This window comes from Lissotriton helveticus, chromosome 10 (genome assembly GCF_964261635.1).
Source record: "Lissotriton helveticus chromosome 10, aLisHel1.1, whole genome shotgun sequence".
Classification (NCBI taxonomy): Eukaryota; Metazoa; Chordata; class Amphibia; order Caudata; family Salamandridae; genus Lissotriton; species Lissotriton helveticus.
In genome coordinates this window covers 974,493,280-974,513,578 of record NC_136071.1, presented here as the reverse complement: position 1 = coordinate 974,513,578, position 20,299 = coordinate 974,493,280, and the positions used below count along the sequence as shown (strand labels likewise).

Here is a 20,299-nt window from a genome sequence, read left to right as displayed (position 1 = left end):
AGGACTTTAAGGTGGAGCAGGAAAAGTTGGCGAGTGATCTACAGTGGAAGATGGAGGACTTCGAAAATCGCCAGAGGAGGAATAACATTCGCATTTTGGGTGTGGCAGAAGGGTCAGAGGGGGAGGATATTATGCGATTTGTGATTAATCTGTCAAGAGGAGCCTTCCCGGAGTCTGAGTGGGAGTGGGAAAAGGAGATCCAACGGGCCCACAGATTCCCTTTTTCTATCAGGAAGGGCCGGGGTGGCGGGGGCCAGACAGGTCAACCAGCGCTACCCAGGGCTATTTTGATATATGTTGGAAATTACCTACTCAGAGAGGAAATAATGAACAAGGCTAGACGGACAGAAAAAGATCATTCGAGGGGACCACCTTCTTTGCTAGGCCCGACTTTTGCCACGTAACTGTGGAGAGAAGATGGCGGCTCAGGCAGCTTATTAAGCCATTTCAGGCTTTAGGCTCAGAGGCATTTTTGCTATTCCCCGCAAGGCTGAAGGTAGTCACAAGGGGGAGAACAAGCATCTTCTTGTCCGAGATTAAGGCTCAACAGTTCCTGGAGGAGATCAAGACGCAGAAAGGTGGCTGAGATATTTAGAGCCGTCTATACTCTGTGAGCATGGGAAGATGCGGGGTCTTTACTGCAAGGAACAGGATGTATAACTGTTTTTAAAAAAAAAAGATGTAAGCTTAGTAAGATATGTAAGATATGTAATTAGGTGGTGGGGACACGGGGACACGGAGGGGGTATGGTGGGTACACGAGATATAGGTAAACTTTGGGTGGAGGGGGAGAGGGGAGCGATCACCACAAGCCGGAGCGGCTCCACATAGGTCTCATTGACCTATTTGCCAGTAATGGGGGGGAGGGGGGTAGACTGTGGCAGGATGGGTGGGAAGGGTGGTTTTAGGGGGTAAAAGGGGGGTAAAAAGACTAAAAAGGTAAGGACACAGGGTTTATGAGGCAGCACAGGGTGGCTCACAGCAGTGCACAAGGAGTTCAATTGGCACAGTACGCAGAGATACGTCGGTGGTTACTTGATCAACCCCAGATCCATAACCAATACAACGGGATGGGTTGGGTAAGGTATGCAGGGTCAGGCAAACCCTTTCAGGTATTTTAATGAGTTTTTGAATCGCTACTATTAATGTCTGTGGCCTTAATGATGCTGGTAAGAGGCTAGGAGTTGCGGCATTACTTAGGACGCTACGTTTGGATTTGGTTTGCCTCCAGGAAACACATGTAGAAGCCTCCAAGGGTTATTTCCTGGATCAATTAGGGTTTGCTGTTTTGGCAAAATCCAATCAAGCTACTAAGCATAGGGGAGTGGCAGTACTAGGGAGATCAAGGGATGTAGAGGTGATAAAAAAAGGAGGATCAATGGGGTAGGTGGGTAATTTTGGAAATAAGATTTAAAGGGGAGAAATGTACTATAGTGTCCGTGTATGGCTCCACAGAGGACGATCCGGAGATATTTCAATATCTAGATACAGAACTGGCGCTGTGGTCCGAGCCAATTATATGCTGTGGGGATTTCAATATTCATGACCCCAGCAGTTCGTCTTACAGAGAGGAGGGCAGTATCAAGGGAGGAAGAAGAGAGTACATAGGGCACTGACCGATATGGTGCTACACAATTCCCTAGTGGATCCGTGGTTTAAGTTGAAACCAGGCATAGATGGTAGCACATTCTATTCAGCGCCTCATAAGGTATTGGTTAAGCTGGATTATTTTTTGATCTCTACCCCCTTGATGGCAGGGGCACAAATTGAAAAACAGCCTCGAATTGTGTCGGACCATAGTCCATTGATTTTAACCATCAGAATAGGTCAGGTACAGCGGAAGGATACACAATGGACATTTGATAGAGCTCTTTTGAAGGATGAGGCATATAGGGATCACATGACAGATTGGATTAAGTTGTATTGGGACATTAATAGAGGTACAGCCCCCTCGGGAGTAGTATGGGATGCTTTTAAGGCCGGGATTAGGGGGGAGACAATGAGCTATGTATTCTCCACCCAGAAAAAGATAAGAGATAAAATTAATGAAGTATATCAAAGCTTGACGAAGGTAGAGGATGATCTGGCGATGGATTTACGGCTGAATGCACCAATTGAAGAGCACCTTCTCAAAATCATTGCTCTTAGATCAGAAGCCGCGGAAAATATCTCTAAAAAAGCAGCGGAGAATTATTTAACCAAGAGGGAAGCTGCGTACGAATTAAGCGAGAAGGTGGGCCATTTATTAGCTGTCCGCACTAGACAGAGACTAGCAGCTTCAGACATCTCAGAGATTAGGGATGGGAACGGGGCTTTGGTCTCTGAAACAGTTAAAATAAGGGAGGTCTTTAGACAGTTTTATGCAGAGTTGTATGCTGGGGGTAGGACAGGAACCCTAAGAGAGGTAGAAAGTTATCTTAGAGATATTACCCCTTTGATTATAACTATGGAGGAAAAGGAGATGTTGGACTTGCCCTTTATCTTAGAAGAATTTCTCATGGCGCTGAAGCTATTACCATCAGGCAAAGCAGCTAGCCCAGATCAACTGCTGATTGAGTTTTACAAAGTGTTTCATCAAGCGATTGGTGGGGATATGTTTAACGTCATGTTGAAAGCACAGAAAGGGGAAGCTATACCTGAATCCCGGGGGGACATTATTGTTATTTTAAAAAAAGGTAAAATACCATCACTGCCAGGGTCATATAGACCCATTACATTGATGAATGCGGACACCAAGCTGTACTCTAAGATACTGGCGAGAAGATTAGCGGTAGTGATAGAGGATTTAGTAAGTCATACTCAGCATGGGTTTATTCCAGGCAAAAGTACCACACAACACACTAGGCAGGTAGTTACAATGTTTGATGCGGCAGGGATCCTGGGGGACCCTATGGCGGCGCTTTTTTTAGATGCTGAGAAGGCGTTCGATAGGGTCTCCTGGGAATATCTGTGGCATACGTTAAAGTGGAGTGGAATGGGAAACGTTTTTATAACAGCGATGCAGACTCTCTATAAAAGCCCGTCAGGAAGGATCAGAGTCAATAGGGGATACTCGACAGCAGTTAGTATTAGGAGAGGGACTAGACAGGGATGTCCGTCACTCCTTTTTGCACTTTATTTAGATCCACTGATACGCAAGTTGGAGGGCAACCACAAGATCCCATCAACCAGGTTGAACGGCTGCGAGGTAAAGACGCTAGCCTACGCAGACGATGTGGCCATTTTGACATCTAATCCTAGCAAGGCAATAAGAGAAATTTAGACTGAGGGACAAAAATTTGGCCAGGTTGCGGGGTATAGCTTAAATAGTTCTAAAACTCAAATAGTGTGTAATCAGTATGTTGTTTGTAATGACCATAGGGTGGCAGATTCAGCCGTATACTTAGGGGTGGCAATTACAGCTGATCTAGATTCAGTGGTGCAGAATAATCTCGCCCCCCTGATGATTAGGGTAAAAACAGACCTAGAACGGATGAACAATTTACATCTATCACTAGTGGGATGCACTAATGTTATAAAGATGCTGGTATTGCCCAAATTCTTGTATTTTTTCAGGGCAATACCTTTAGTTTTTTTAGGCGAAGTGGTTTAAAGAGTTGGAGAATATTCTGAATAGGTTCATCTGGGCTCATGGCAAGACACGCAGGGCTTACAGATACATGTCACTACCGAGAGAAAGAGGAGGGTGGGGGGCGCCCGATTTTAGGCTTTACTATTGGGCAGCTGTATTGCAGTACATGAGGGGATTAATGGGGGGGGGGTGGTTTAGATGTAATGTAATGTAAGGGACATTTCTACCGCGCAACTTTCACTCCAAGGAGTATCTTGGCGCCCGACCAACTCAGATGGAAGAGTTGTGAGAAGGGAGAAAAATGTCACTAATTTTCTGCACACACATTACACTAGGGTTCTAACGGTGGAATCAGGCAGGGAAAAAATCCAGGTAGATCAAAGAACCACCAATGATTCGTCTAGGATATACTCAGCGGTTTTGGGGTCAGAGGTGGAGAACTGCTTCCTCAACTGTACTGATTTTGGATATTATAAAAGGACAAGGTTCAAAACAGTTCAAGCCTCGGTCAAGATTTGGAATGCTGTCATGAGGAAAGTTGGCATGGGCCGATATAATTGGTATACTAGGATGTACAAAAATGTTTCCTTTCCGCCACAGATTTTTGGGGATACGATAATGGCGGGGTGGGCAGAAAAGGGGATAATCCAAATCGGGGATGTGAGGAATACGGAGGGAGTGATACAATTTTCAGATATGGTTTAGATAGGAGGGATTTTTTTAAATTTTTGCAACTAAGAAGTTTTCTTGGGTGTAAGCAGGGGGGAATGGTGGGTTTTAGTAAGGTAGAAATACTGGAGAAGATGAGATTAGGCAGAGATTGCTCTATTCGAAGCTTCTATGCAAGCCTTACAGCAGCGAAACCAGATGATATGGACAAGCATAGCTCTAAGTGGGTAGAGAAACTGGGTGGGGAGGTTGGCTGGTTCCAAGAGTCAATGGATTTGGGTCGCACACTATTATGTTCAGCCCCGTTGCAGTCGCAACAGTATAAAACTCTGTACTCGCTGTATTTTACACCAGCGAAGATAGCAAAGTGGGGGGGCAGTACAGGCACCACATGTCCAAGGTGCAGCTCTTCCGAGGCAGATTTGACACATATATTTGCTGCATGTCCGCAGTTGCACACACTACTGAAAGAGATTGAGAACTTTTTTGATTCCTCCTTAGGCATTCAAATCACTTTAAATCCTCCCCAAATACTCTTAGGGATAGTCACAGATAGCAATACTACCCACAGAGAATTCATTTTTGTTGCTATGGCAGTTTATAGACTCTGTATAGCCTGGGCTTGGTTAGATAAGAACCCTCCGGCAATGCATGTATGGCTGGCTAATTTATTGGCGACATAATTTGGAAAAGAACATATATGCTCGAAAAGGCAGGAAAGGGAGGCGTTTAGGCTTAAGAATATGGGACCCTGTTAGAAGATGGAGAGAGGGTTTGGGGTCGCTTTGAATAAAATGAAGTAGTCTTTGACGAACTCTATACATGAATTTCCTATATGAGTTGATATGATTTGAAAGGAAATGTACTGTTATGATTTTTATTTGATGAAGTGCGCTGTAATGTGCTAACTGTGTAATAGTAAAAATAGAAATATAAAAAAAAAAAAGAAAACTTTTTATTGAAAGTTTTCATAAATCAAAACAAAGCGCAGCATAGGACAGCAGTAGCATAGCAATGCATCATCCTCATCACCGTTATGGCAGATTGCAGCAGTAAAAACAGTGCAACCATCAATATCCAATCACGACATGTGAAACAACAGTGTGCATCATGTGCAATGATTATGCAAATGACCTCTGGAAGTGGGATAAAAAATTACAAACAGACAACAAAACAATAAAGGTTGGCAAAGCACATTACAGAGCTATTCAAACACAAGAGTGTCCCATGGCTAAGTGGCGCGGAGAAGACCAAAGGTTTGGGGCCAGAAAAAGGCAGGAGGAAGAAATGCCAGTGTGAGGAGTTCGGGAGGCCACCATTGCAAAGCCTAGGGCGCTTTGCAAATGTTCATCTAAGTGAAAAGTTGGCGCGCTCTGAGCCTGGGAGACGTAAAGCAGGAATGTTCCATATGGATGAAATAATCTAACAGTGGTTGCCAGATGCGGGTACATTTTGTGTCAATGTGTGCTATCTTGAGGGATAGATATTACATGCCACACCAGCATAAACCATTGGGTTATAGGAGGGGCAGAGGGCTTTTTCCAGTGAAGTGCTACGAGCTGCTTGGTGGCGCCTTGCATGTGGTTTACAAGACCCCAAACAATGTGGGTCAGTGTTTCTAATCCCACAAGGCGAATTACATTGGATCCATTTGCAGGCTGTTTGCCTGATTGAGGCCATTGGGGGAGACATAAGAGGCTTTAATACGGTTAATCATGCGCGGGCCAAGCGCAATCTTTTCGAGGACCACCCGTAGAAAAGACCAGCCGACCCTGTCAAATACCTTCTCTGCGTCCAGTGACAGAAGGCAAGAAGGATGCTGTGATGGTGGGACTTCTCTATCAAGTGCACAATACAACAAATATTACCTGCCCCTTGTCGATGCCGGATAAAGCCCACCTGGTCGGGGTCTATAAAGCCAAGTAGTTATTGCTCCAATCAGTTTGCCAAGATTTTGGTGAAAACCTTAGTATTCGTATTTAAACAATGCAGTTGGTCAATAGGATGCGCACATGGTTGGGTCCTTGCTGGGCTTGAGGTCCCAGTTAGGGAACTTACACAGTGGTCCCCACGCATAGTGAAGAAAATGTCTGTGCATGAGGACCATTGTTTTTATTTTTTATTTTGCAAGAACTAATTCCTGATTGGGATTCAGAAATCCATAAAGAACACAATTATATCACTGAACAACACTACTTGTGTTCCTGCTCACCATAAGCGAGGGCTCTGCCTGTGATGCAAAAGCCAAATTGTCAATTGCCATCAGCTGCCAGGACAAACAATATTTATGTACAGGAGGTTGTGTTGTATGGTTGATTGAATAAGCATAAATGCGGAGCATGACATCTGACTGATCTTACACATTGAGCGCTTCCCCTGATGAACACTCGAAACTGGCGATACAGTGAAGAGCTTTTAGAATAATTTGATGTCATAAATTCTATTTAAATGAAAAAAAACTATTGAGGAGATGAATGATGAGATGATGATTTTAAATATTAGGTATACTAAATTAACTATATACCTATATCTAAGGAGTTCTGGGATTACTAGCGTCTGGATGAGTGATAAACAAGAGAGGGGGACACTATCTGACGCTGCCATTACCTGCGGGGCTGGTGCTCCTGAATCCTTCTTTTTTGTTGGCGGACTGTGGAGGACTGCTTAGCTCCGTGTTGAGCTCCGTGCATCCAGTTCCCTGCACTCAGGCCGGTCTCCCCCCGCCGCCGCAAGCCTCCTGACACCTGGCGCGGCCGTTGTGTGGGGGGGACTACAGGTCCCAGCAGCATTAGCGGCAGGAAGCCAACGACGCCCTGTCCGTGCCCGGAGGCGCTCATAACCAGCGGGGGTCCTTGACAGAGCGGGGACACTATCTAACGTTGCCTTTACCTGCGGGGCTGGTTCTCCTGAATCCTTCTTTTTTGTTGGCGGACTGTGGAGGACTGCTTAGCTCCGTGTTGAGCTCCGTGCATCCAGTTCCCTGCACTCGGGCCGGTCTCCCCCCGCCGCCGCAAGCCTCCTGACACCTGGCGCAGCCGCTGTGTGGGGGGGACTACAGGTCCTAGCAGCATTAGCGGCAGGAAGCCGACGACGCCCTGTCCGCGCCCGGAGGCGCTCTTAACCAGCGGGGGCCCTTGACAGAGCGGGGACACTATCTGACGCTGCCATTACCTGCGGGGCTGGTACACCTGAATCCTTCTGTTTTGTTGGCGGACTGTGGAGGACTGCTTAGCTCCGTGTTGAGCTCCGTGCATCCAGTTCCCTGCACTCGGGCCGGTCTCCCCCCGCCGCCGCAAGCCTCCTGACACCTGGCGCGGCCGCTGTGTGGGGGGGACTACAGGTCCCAGCAGCATTACCGGCAGGAAGCCGACGACGCCCTGTCCGCGCCCAGAGGCGCTCATAACCAGCAGAGGCCCTTGACAGAGCGGGGACACTATCTAACGCTGCCATTACCTGCGGGGCTGGTGCTCCTGAATCCTTCTTTTTTGTTGGCGGACTGTGGAGGACTGCTTAGCTCCGTGTTCAGCTCCGTGCATCCAGTTCCCTGCACTCGGGCCGGTCTCCCCCCGCCGCCGCAAGCCTCCTGACACCTGGCGCAGCCGCTGTGTGGGGGGGACTTCAGGTCCCAGCAGCATTAGCGGCAGGAAGCCGACGACGCCCTGACCGCGCCTGGAGGCGCTCATAACCAGCGGGGGCCCTCGCATCGCGGGACGCGCGCGGGCGAAGCCCGGGCAAAGGGTGGGCCGTCTGTGGCCGTCCGGGGCCGAACGAGGCCGGGCTGGGCAACAGATCTTGGTCCTCATTGTTGACACTGATCCCCTGGAAGTGAGACTTTTATTATATTAATTCATTTGCTGGACTTTGATTTTTTCGTAAGATATGTAATATACAGCGCCTACAGGAGAGTAAGCAGCGTATAGTTTATAAGTCTCTGGTAATTCATGATAGCCTTTATTCTATTTTAGATAAATAATTTTGTGTTTTAATCATAAATATCAACCATGTCTAAACATAAAGCTGATAAGACTCCCACTGCTGTAGCCACATTAGATAGCTATTTGGTGAAAGTGGTTAATAAAATTAATAGTGATAGGAGAGCGTCATTAGGGCGGGGGAGTTCTCCTGGTATTACCCCAATTTCACCTATCATAGCGGACGCACCAACACTATCAGATAGCTGTGGCCCGGGGAACCAGGCGGTGGCATCTGTGGACGTTCTGGTTCATGCGGAAAATGTTCAGGACATCTCAGCCATATCAAATAATGATATTCACGATGCCTCAAACAACGGCATAAAGGACCAGTGTTTATCCCCCCCTAGAACATCCAGGGCTGTAAGGGCATGTAGGAAGACCCAAGCCAAACGAGGAGGAAACCGTAGTAAAAAAAGACTAGAGACACCACCGAAACGTCCACCGGGGGAATCTGAGCCGGTAGGAAGTAAAGGCTCATGTAACATTAATGTTGATCAATTAAACCTTCTGTCCAGTATCATTGATGCAAAGCTAGAAGAGCTCATTAAACCCCTAGTGTCCAAACTTGATACCATTTCAGCTGAAGTTAAAAGACTAGGAGACCTTATGGAGACACATCTGACACGGACTGAAATACCTAAATGTGGTGCTACGGGTATAGTGGAAATAAATCAGGGCATTCCCAAAGATGTATCCAAGCCACCTAGTAATAGACTAACTGAAACTGAACGTGTTATGCCTGACCCGATTCCATTAATCTGTCCAAATAAGCAGAGTACTGTAGCTCGAGAGAGTATTCCTACATTAAGAGAAAGAAGGAATAATCACTCCACCAACCTGCCACCTGACTGTGCCCCATATGTGGTTGTCCTGACAAACGTCCCCCCCTGGAAAGTCATTCAACCTAGCCACAACAGGAAACCCACAATTCACTTAAAAATAAGCCAGTTTCGTGGCTGAATAAGCAATGTGGCTTTCCGATAAATTTTTCTGACCAAATCCTATCTACGAGAAGGGCAAATTGGATAGGTCAGTCTAGAAAGACCTGTAGGGGCGATTGCGTTATAGTAAATTTTAAACATCCCCAACATGTAGCTACCATCTTGCTAAGGGCAGCTTCACTAGCCTATGCTGAGAATAGTGTTTGCGTACGCCCATTAGGGTATTTTTATAGCCAATTTAATAACGTATCCCCCAATAATGATAGAAGAAGACACTATAGTTCCCATTTACCTGTACAACACCCTGGCTTTGAAATTCCTATGCAGAATAGATACCAAGCCCTAAGCTCGTTGGATTCTAACGACTGACTTGCCGAGGGGCGTGGGTTATCTGCAGTGGCAATTTCAGTAAGCCCGGAAATTAAATTAAATAACATACATCTAGATCTGGAGCAAATTCAGCCGGGGGAACGATATGAGATCAACAGATGCGGGGGTATATTAATGGGGAATGCAATGGCGGGGGATAGTGCTGTCCATACTATAACGCAAACCAATGTCATTAAAATTGTAAGTTGGAATCTTGCTGGACTTAAGTCCAAGGGGAACGTTTTGGGTTGGAACGACTTTATTAACAGCTATGATATACTCTGCTTTCAGGAACCTTGGTGCAGGGAGGAAATAAATTATGATGGTTATGTCTCGTACAGTTTGTTGGCACAAGGCTCTACCTCGGGGAGAGCCAAGGGGGGTCTCCTGATTTTAGTCTCTATCAGGCGACAGATTACAGTGAAAAGGTATTGGTGTGTGGGAGCGCATGTACAGATCCTCTGGCTAATTGCGGACCGGGGACGTAATGTACTACTGGTTAATTATTATAATAATTTGTTTGATAATTCCAGGTCGACTGTAGTCCATAATTTGGCCAGCGCTATTGATAATTCCATTACTGAATTTAATGTTGTTTTTTATTTTATCTGGGTGGGCGATTTTAATCTACCTTTGTGTGAACTGTCTACCCAAAATGTTTGTGGGGTCCTTAATAACGATGGCTTGGATGATTTACATTTTAGACATAACAGTTATGGCGAAATACTGAATAAGTTCATGGGATGTCATGACCTGGACATTTTGGACTTTGTTAGAGACAAATCTGGTCAGACAATCCCTACTTTTAAAAACAGGCAGAGTAGTTCTGTAATAGACCATGTGATTGTTTCATCTAACATCACATCTCACAGTGCTTCTCCTAGGATAGAGGTCAGCTCTTTAAGCGACCACAATTATATAGTCCTGGATTGTACCTTATGGGGAAGTAGCACCGTCAAAGTAGGTACTGTACTTACTAACGTGGAGCCTTATAGACCAAATGGTGTAAGGCTTAGATGGGTAAGGGAGAAAGCTAGTGAATTACTAAACTCCATTGTCGGTGAGAGCCTGACGGATATTACCATCATATTGGATCACGGCACCGACAACGAGCGGGTTTTAGCTGCTTTTAATTCTAACAATAAATCTATTAATGCTAGGTTCACTAAACCTAAAAATGCCAATTGTAGAAATGGCCGGGGCTGGTTTGACCAGGCCTGTACTAGCCTATTAAATAAGTTAAAACCGGCTCTTGCAAAAAAGCCTAGGGACACAGACCATATCATCAAAATAAGGTCAGACTACAAGCATGCTCTGAAAAGGAGAAAGGGAGAATTACAGCAGCAGGCCTGGCATTCACTCAACCAGGCCGCAGAGCTATCTGATAACAACCTGTTTTGGGCAACGGTAAACTCAGCCTTCCTCAAAGAGGATAATATACCCAAATTAACATCTAATGTCTCTAGTGAGGGTTGGGTTACCCACTTCTCTTTGATTTTTGGTTCTGTTAATAATAATGCTAGTAGCATTTATGACTGGCCTGTTATTTCACTGGACATTACTGTTCAAGAGGTTGAATCTGGCATTGGAGCTAGTAAGGGGGGCAAGGCTCAGGGACCCGACGGGGTGCCGATTGATGTATACAAAGCCGCCCCAAAGATGTGGAGCCCTGTGTTGACTAAAGTGTTTAATTCCGCTGTGTGTGCAGAGGCGTCAAATACATGGGGGGAATCCATTATAATCCCAATATTTAAAAAGGGCAGTCGGGCAGATGCAAAGAATTATCGCCCAATCTCTCTTCTTGACTCGTCAGTTAAGATCATGAGCCAAGTCATGTTGGTTCGATTAGAAGAATGGGTTGAGCAAGAAGGCATTCTGGCAGACAGCCAGTATGGATTTAGGAAGGGACGGGGTACACTTGACCAGTGTATTAACCTTGAACTACTGATTGATAAATATACTGAAGCAAAGCAGGGCTCATTATATCTTTGCTTCGCCGATCTAAGTAGTGCCTTTGATATGGTGGACCATTCAATATTATGGCCAACATTGTTACAGCTTGGAGCGCCGGAGGGTATAATCTTCTTTCTTGCCAGGTTATACAGAAAGTTAGAAACCTGTGTGCGCTATGGCACTAAAGGTGAATGCACTCCTAAATTCAGTGTTAAGCGTGGGATAAGGCAGGGGTGTGTACTAGCCCCCCTTCTTTTTATACTGTTTATTAACGAAATAGATACTTTTTTAAAAACTGTAAACGCAGATGCACCCAAGATTAAAGGCGTTTCTGTCCCAGTGTTATTGTATGCTGATGACGCTGTCCTGCTCTCTAGAACTCCTATAGGACTACAGCGTCTGATGGACAGCTTTTCTACCTTCATTAGGGATGGGAAACTGTCCATTAACAAGGGGAAAACGCATACCATGGTCAATGGACACAGAAATAAAGCTTCTAATACCTTTTTTATTGTGGGCAATAAGGTGCAAGATGTAGGTAAATTCTGTTACCTTGGCATTACTTTCTCAAAGGACAGGAAGTGGACTAACAAATTCACGAATATTAGCAATAAAATGGCTAAAAATGCACATGGTGATTTTAGATTTGCGGCAAAAATCGGAGATAGACGTACTAAGGACATGCTCCATATCTATCAAGCTAGATGTGTCACCATTTCTATGTATGGAGCGGGAGTATGGGGGCATATTTATGACCATAAGCTACAGGTGGAGGAAAATACCTTCCTAAAAAAGCTTTTATGCCTACCGACCTCTGCTCCTACTGAGTTGATACACCGGGAACTGGATATTAACTACCTAGGTGATGTCTTATCCCTGAGGCCACTTATGATTTGGCGGTCAATTTGGCTTCAGGACGAGAAGTTGTTTAATAGATCAGTTATTGAGGACTGTTTATCTTTGGAAAATATCGTAATATCCCTTGGTTAAGATATGTAGCTGATTGTTTCTTAGAAATATTTAATTTAAATGTACTGACTGACCCGGGTGCCGCTTCTATGATCCCAAAAGCCGAGCTGAAAGCACCCTTTATGGCGCATCAGGCTGGGAAACGGGGGTCAACAAACGCATTCCTGTCCACAGTTATGTTCTATAGCAAATATAAAATCAATGAAGGTTTCCCCACAATATTTAAGTTTGGTGACAAGACCTTCCCATAAGTTTGTGCTAACAAGACTGAGGTTTGGAGAAGCACACCATTTAGTGGCCCAGCCGAGTGTTAAAAAACATCCAACTGGGCCGTGCCAGTGTGACGGCATCACCAAACAAAGCACCTTGCACTTTTTATTGATCTGCAAATTGTATATGAATTTTAGGATTGCCTACTTGAATCCCTGTTTGTTAAACATGGTGTATGTACAGTGTATCAGGCTATGAGTCTGTTATTTAATCTGAAAACTGCTGATATCTGTTTTTTTACTGCTACTTTTTTAAACCAGTCTATTAGGGCACGTAAAAGTATGTTATTTTAAGTATCATGTGTTCTAACTCTTAATTGTAATAATGTTTTATCTGTCTTTTATTACATGTGTTGTGCTTTTATGGTCATCCTGTATGCACAGAATAAAGCTTCATGAATTGAATAGAATTGAGTTAAAAACCCAACATGTGGTGAAGGCTTCAGGACGAGAAGTTGTTTAATAGATCAGTTATTGAGGACTGTTTATCTTTGGATAAATATCGTAATATCCCTTGGTTAAGATATGTAGCTGATTGTTTCTTAGAAATATTTAATTTAAATGTACTGACTGACCCGGGTGCCGCTTCTATGATCCAAAAGCCGAGCTGAAAGCAACCTTTATGGCGCATCAGGCTGGGAAACGGGGGTCAACAAACGCATTCCTGTCCACATTCATGTTCTATAGCAAATATAAAATCAATGAAGGTGTCCCACAATATTTAAGTTTGGTGACAAGACCTTCCCATAAGTTTGTGCAAAAAAGACTGAGGTTTGGAGTAGCACACCATTTAGTGGCCCAGCCGAGTGTTAAAAAACATCCAACTGGGCCGTGCCAGTGTGACGGCATCACCAAACAAAGCACCTTGCACTTTTTATTGATCTGCAAATTGTATATTAATGTTAGGATTGCCTACTTGAAGCCCCTGTTTGTTAAACATGGTGTATGTACAGTGTATCAGGCTATGAGTCTGTTATTTAATCTGGAAACTGCTGATATCTGTTTTTTTACTGTTACTTTTTTAAACCAGTCTATTAGGGCACGTAAAAGTATGTTATTTTAAGTATCATGTGTTCTAACTCTTAATTGTAATAATGTTTTATCTGTCTTTTATTACATGTGTTGTGCTTTTATGGTCATCCTGTATGTACCGAATAAAGCTTCATGAATTGAATTGAATTGAGTTAGAAACCCAACATGTGGTGAAGGCTTTCAGCCAAAAAATATTGCGTGGAAGGACTTTCTTCAGTTTTAGAGAGCGCACAATTTGGAGTGCAATATCTCCCACCTACACTATCATGCAATGTGTGTCTAAAGCATTCCTAATAGAATTCCCATCCCAGAATAGCATACAAAGGATAGGACGCGGTTTATGAAAACAAATATCAGTGATCCAAAATTATGCCTCTTACTGTACATATAGAAACCTGGGGAGCTTGGCCATTTCGAAGATGTACAGCAGGTACCCCCTTATGCAAAAGGCTTCCTCCTATCCTCTCCTGCAAGAGGTTTTCTTCACTTCTGTTTCGTCTTGCATTGAGTCAGTGCCAAACCCCCATTTGAAGCCCCTATCTATTGTTGAGCTAAGTCTCAAGTGCCTAAAATCTTGTCAACCTACCCAGATTGTGGAAAATGTTGGTTCTGTCTGGTACAGAATTGATTCTAGGTTAACTGAAAAACAATACTCAAACCTATCAGTAATAATCAATGGAAAGCGAAGGGAAGAAAAGGCAAATACCATGAATCAAAGAAACAAGAGCAAAAACACACCAAAATTTAATCAATCAAGGTCTGTATTTAAGGATAAATCCATATGTTCTTTAAATTTTATGGTGTCGAAATGACATTAACAGGCTGTCAAGGTTTATGAACATGTATTTTGTTCCAAAGGCGCAAGTGAAATGGTGAAAAAAGTGCAAAATAAAGTGCTGAATGTGAACAAGATGTATAGAGTGCTGTATGCAATGATGAAACTGGTCATTCAAAAGACCAATGGTTGGATGAAAAGAACATATGGAGGGGCTACTTTTCATGATAAGCTGGCATACCACAAGTGAAGTGCGGGAGGAGAATTGTCTTAGTAGAGCTAAGAGCTCACTTGAGAACCCATGGGCCAGACGTAATTTTGATAATGCCTTTTCTTTAACTTATTCTAACCATATTTCCACCTGTAATTCAGGTGATTGCTGTCTATTGTCTTAATTATATGATATAATTTATATTATACCCATTATTCCACTCATTCTTAAATCACTGCAAAAGCAGGTCACTAATGTGTGTTTGTGATTTTCACATTTATGAATGCATCTCAAATTCCGTTAAAAATTATTACTTTATTGTTTCACTTTCAGTGGCTGCAAATAGTTTATGCTTCCATTGGAACTCTTGTCTTTGCTATTGTAAGTATGTTCACAATGGTCTTAATTTTATATTTGTAAACTTGTTTGTTTATTTAAAACATGCTACCTGTAATGTTAATGTAGATCCCAAGGATGCTGTCCAGAACCGTTTTTTCCCCAGACATATAATTCTGTGTCCAATATCTGTACTAATGATGCGCACTCACGTGTTAATTGGTGAGTTCAAATTAAACTTGTTCTTTGCCTCTCTGTAGTCTTCTCAGCTTTACATTGAAATGTTCCTATTCCCAATCCTTCAGTTAGGAAAAGATTGTTATTTGCACATGTGTGATCGTGCCTATGATTTCTGCAAATTTCGGACTTAAGGGTACCCTAAGGAAGTAGAGACTTTTGCAGCTTCCTAGCAGTACTTGCAGAATGGAGATGTGGCAGTCTAAAATTTCGCGTCTATAAATTCTACTGTACTTTAATGTTTAATTGTCAATAAAATCCCTTCCCCTGTTCCGTTTACACTTACAAGGTGGATTTTCCCACGTCCTCATCTTAAAATGAACCAGGAGTAAATCTTTTGTTATTTTCAGAGCCACAAACTACCTAAAAAGGTTTTCTGAATTTCCACAAATTTGTGCCTTTATGGGTGTTCTCTACATCATGAAAGTGTCTCCGCCCACAACTTGCCCTATTGAGAACAATTAAGGCATCTCGGACAGAATTTTGCCTTCATAAATAATTTATGCTCCTAAATTACACATTTGAGGTCCTTTAAGAGTGAACACCAATCTTCTTTCCCCGCCCTTCGAGGATTTTGTACAAAAAGTATTACATATCTCATAACCTAGTGGGGTACCTATGGTCTGTAATCGGATACAGGCAGTTAGCGCATTGGTCATAAGAATCATTTGCAACTATTTTTTTCGCCCAACAGATTTTACAGGGCTTGAAAGGGGCTTTCTTTCTCTTGCTCATTCATGATTGGCTGTTAAATGAAAATTACAGGAGACAAATAGCTATGTTTTGTATTTTCCTCTGGGCCTGCTACTCTCAAGACAAGGCCAAAGAGACTACCTTTGAGTACTGCAACAAAGTCTGATGACAAGGTTTATTTTGAAAAGTAGCCATTAGGAATAAAGCCAGTGTATTCAGAAGCTCTTGTCTGAAGAATAACTTAAAAGACACATTCAATTTCAGCAGTTGAAGTGGGACCAGAGCAGGTGTTGGAAATAATTTTTTTAACAAGAAAAGAGCTCGGTAGCATTCATTTTTAAGGGTACATGCAGTAAACATTCTTAGCTAAGGTAGCATTCGGGGGCGTGGGGCTGGAGTCCAAACCCTTGTCCCCTCATTGGTTGCTTTGTTGGTCTTGTAATAGGAAGGATAGGCTGTACCTAGAAGTGTTAAACTGACGGATTACTCTCACTGCTGATAAACCCATTCCTATACACAAGATGTTGAATAATAAAAGCTTGTGAACCTAAAAAAAAAAAATTGGGGAGAATTTAATATTATGTTTAACGGAGGTGAAGAACATTCTCTCGCTCTCTCATTACACCAAATGGGGTGATCTGCTTGGATTGTGGGAGAATCTCAACATGTTGAAAATGTTTTTTTGGCAAATATTCAGTGTGTAAATAATGATGTGTAAATAAAATACTAAATAGGGTGTTCATATATTTGACACATTTTTTTTCTTCCCATGGGAAGCAAAAAACTATTTTCACTCAAGAGATTTCAGCACAAAAGGCAGAGTTTACAGTGCCAGAAAAGTAACACCGAAGCTTAAATGGTTTCAAACAGGAAACCATTGTCAAGCAGAGAACATCTGATTCACCAAGCTGAATCCAAATTGAGTCAGAATCTTAAGATGACATGAAATTAACCAGCATGCTGGAAGCAGAGAGAATCCAAAACATAAAAACAGCTTAATAAATACTTACAAATTAGGCAATACAAGAAATTTGCAGATGTGTAATTATGTTGTAATTCGCTGTAAGGCAGATTCTGTCTTGAAAATACATACATGTGAGATGAAGAGGCATGAGGAGAACCTATAACTTGAAACAGAATGTAATAGATAGAAAGGGTCTGCTGTTGTTGGAGCAAGTAAATCTTTGGAGTGCCAAATAGTAAGGTCTGAAATTACCTCGGAGAAAATAATCTGATAAAAATTGTCTTGAGAAAGAAAAATATAAGAAATCATCCCAGATACTGTTTTTGACCAAATACTAATGGGCAATTGGAGTTATCTGAAAGTATTAAAAATCTGTAAGTTAACAGAACGCAGCTAGAAAATAGAGACGTATTCATGAAAAACGTGAATCTTTTAAAACAAAAAAAGAAAAACCTTTCCTAGGAGTGACCATTTTGCATGAGATGCCTTGCTGCATTGGGATGCATGACATTTTGCTAAGTTTGCCCTTAGATCTGAGACTTTTTACCACCTAATCCCTGAAGCATAGACATTGGCTCACCAATGTTCGTCCGACATTCTAATTGGACCTCATGTTTCACCGAAACATAGCTCCAAGATGATTCTTCCCCATTTATTGACAAATTGGTACTTACTAACTACAAAATATACGGGGACAAAATCTGTGGTGGTCAATAAGTAACTGCTCACCACTACGTTGCCATCTTGGTAAATAATAGACAGTGGGTGAGGGACATAAAATACCTTTGTATTTATTTAGTGTCCCCCACCCCCAGACTAGTGTGTCTGGAGTATCAAAACTGGCTGAGGAACCGCCCTGGGGCATTCTGGTTGACTTTAGTCTTCAGCTGTAAAAACAAAACCCTCTGGGTAGATGCTTAACCTTCTAGAAGATCTCCAATAAACCTACACATCAGGTAGACCATTAATTGGATTCTATATTTTCCAGTCTAGAGACCCTTCCCCTGCTCAGATCATATTTGAGTCCCTTTCCATAGTAGGATCACAAAGGGGAAATTTGTTCCTATATAATCTATTTATAAAGCAGTAGGAATTGGAAACTATTCAGTATTAATATGTTCACTTCTCACCTACCTCCGTATTCACAGGGTTTCTTAGCATTTTATCACAAGGCGATTCAACTCTGCTTCTTAAAGACCTAATTGCCAAGCTAGCAAGAAACTTGAACACCCTCATTCTGGCCATTTCATGCAAGGTCATACTACATCAAAAGCGTAACTCCAATCTGTGGTTCTGTACTAAACTTTCTCGGGCTACACTCATGGCATACCAGAGCAAAAGGAAATGGAGAAAACCCTGTAATTCAGAGTAAAAAACTCATTATGTAGCTGCCTTTGAAGCTTATAATGTTCAGACCACATGTGCAAAGACCAGCTACTTCTCCGAATGAATTACAAGTGTTCCCAACTTCACAAAAGAGATCTATAGGGAGATTGGAGAATTACATTTTACTGTAGCATTGCAGGCCCAGCCTCTGCATTCAGTTGACATACTTGAAAACCTGACTTTTCTGGATGACAAGATTGACAAATTGTAATCAGTTATGAAACCATTGTGCTGCTGCATATTCCAGATGCTGCTAATCCAGGGCTACCTATGTAGCCAGTCTTTTAGACTGCAGCCATATTCCTGGAGCCAAGATATGAATTGCCATTGTTATGGGGATTCTCCTCCGGGCCCAGTTTGGGACATCAATGGCCTCTGTTCTGATGAATGACAGTTTCTTTCTTTGACAGTTCATGCTTAGGAATGGTTGTTGGCCATCAATAAACCACTGTTAAAAAAGGTAAAAAGCCTACCTTTGAGCCCAGTGACCTTCCAAAGTTCCTTCTAGGAAGAACCAAAAAGCTGGTGGTTATTTGAGACCTTGTTGACCTTCGAAAGCTTCTGTATGGAATGTTTTATTAGTCTTTCTTGTTGCATTCAAAATTAGTTACCATTAAATCCTTACCTCCAGGCTGTCTGAGGTCAGCTTTACAGTACCTGTTCTTGACTGGCTGTCTTCTTACGTCTACAGCAGGACCTAATGTGGTCCTCTTCCTACTTTCTCGATCCAGCCTAGATCAGTCATTTATGCTGTCCTGCAAAGGTCCATTCTGCTACCATTGCTGTTTAGAGTTCGGCCCCTGACCAGATTGCAACATCTCACATGTGGTGATTTTTCCTTGGCACTGATGACACCCAGCTGCTTTCAGGTTTTGAGTGGCAGGCTCCTTGGAAGTGGACCATGGCGTCAGCCTTGATAACAACACGTTAGTTACTACCTCTCTATAACACAAGGGTAGAGGCTTGGGCGAACTACCAGCAGCCAGCCGGGGGACTGCGAGGACCAGCATCCTCCATCACCCTCAGCTGGTTCCTCTTCCCCCGGCGGCCACGCCCACGGACACGCCCACCGCCGACCTCGCTCTCAAAACCTTTCGTGACACCCGCTCCGCGGGTGCCACTCACTTGTAAACCAGAACGCTGTTGCCTGCTGCCCTCAAAACGCTCTGAAGGTCCTTTAGACAATCTTTACCGACCTGCGGATTGCTGCCTCCCCTGCCGAGGACTCGCCGGTGGGAGCGAGCTCTGCAATCGGCAGAGCCAGCCTAGCGCTCCTGGCTTGAGACCCGAGGGTAGAGGCTTGGGCGAACTACCAGCAGCCAGCCGGGGGACTGCGAGGACCAGCATCCTCCATCTTCCTCAGCTGGTTCCTCTTCCCCCGGCGGCCACGCCCACGGACACGCCCACCGCCGACAAGTACATTAACGACAGCATTACAACCGCGACGCGGGACGCGCGCGGGTCGCAGCCCGGGGCGAAGACCGGGCAAAGAGCGGGCCGTTTGAGGCCGTTCGAGGTCTGGAGAGTCTGGCCTGGCCCACTCCCCTTTCTTTATTTTCTGTTTGTGCGCTCACCATCTTTATACCTACCACTAGTATCTGACCACATTGAGAAAAATGGTCGTCACCAGAGGTACTAAATTAAAAGCCCCGGGTAGTGTTGGTAAACTGCTCGGGCCCATGGATGAGTTCATCACGAAGGCGAACTCATTCATAGATCAAAGCATCTCATTAATGGAAGAAAGGGTCTCCTTGGATCTCGCCTTCGCTAAGAGGTCCTCACTGGGAAACCTGGCGAACGCCAGATCACCAGCGCCAGGAGGAGCCACAGTAGGCGAAGCCAATCCAACGCAAGGGAGATGCAGTTTACCCAACATAGTTGACCTCTCTGTGTCTCAACTAGCAGATTCACAGCTTAGCGCCGACCTTGAAAAAACCCCGGACTTAGTTAT

General features: G+C 43.7%; 1 protein-coding gene across 1 annotated transcript in view; it reads left to right on the top strand.

Moving 5' to 3' along the window:
- LOC144784694 (protein lifeguard 1-like) overlaps positions 1-20,299 on the top strand; it is a 306,155-nt gene that overhangs the window by 262,756 nt on the left and 23,100 nt on the right. Inside the window, exon 9 of the mRNA XM_078663646.1 lies at positions 15,066-15,113. Coding sequence (XP_078519772.1) covers positions 15,066-15,113 — 48 coding nt within the window. The remainder of the gene's footprint in view (positions 1-15,065; positions 15,114-20,299) is intronic.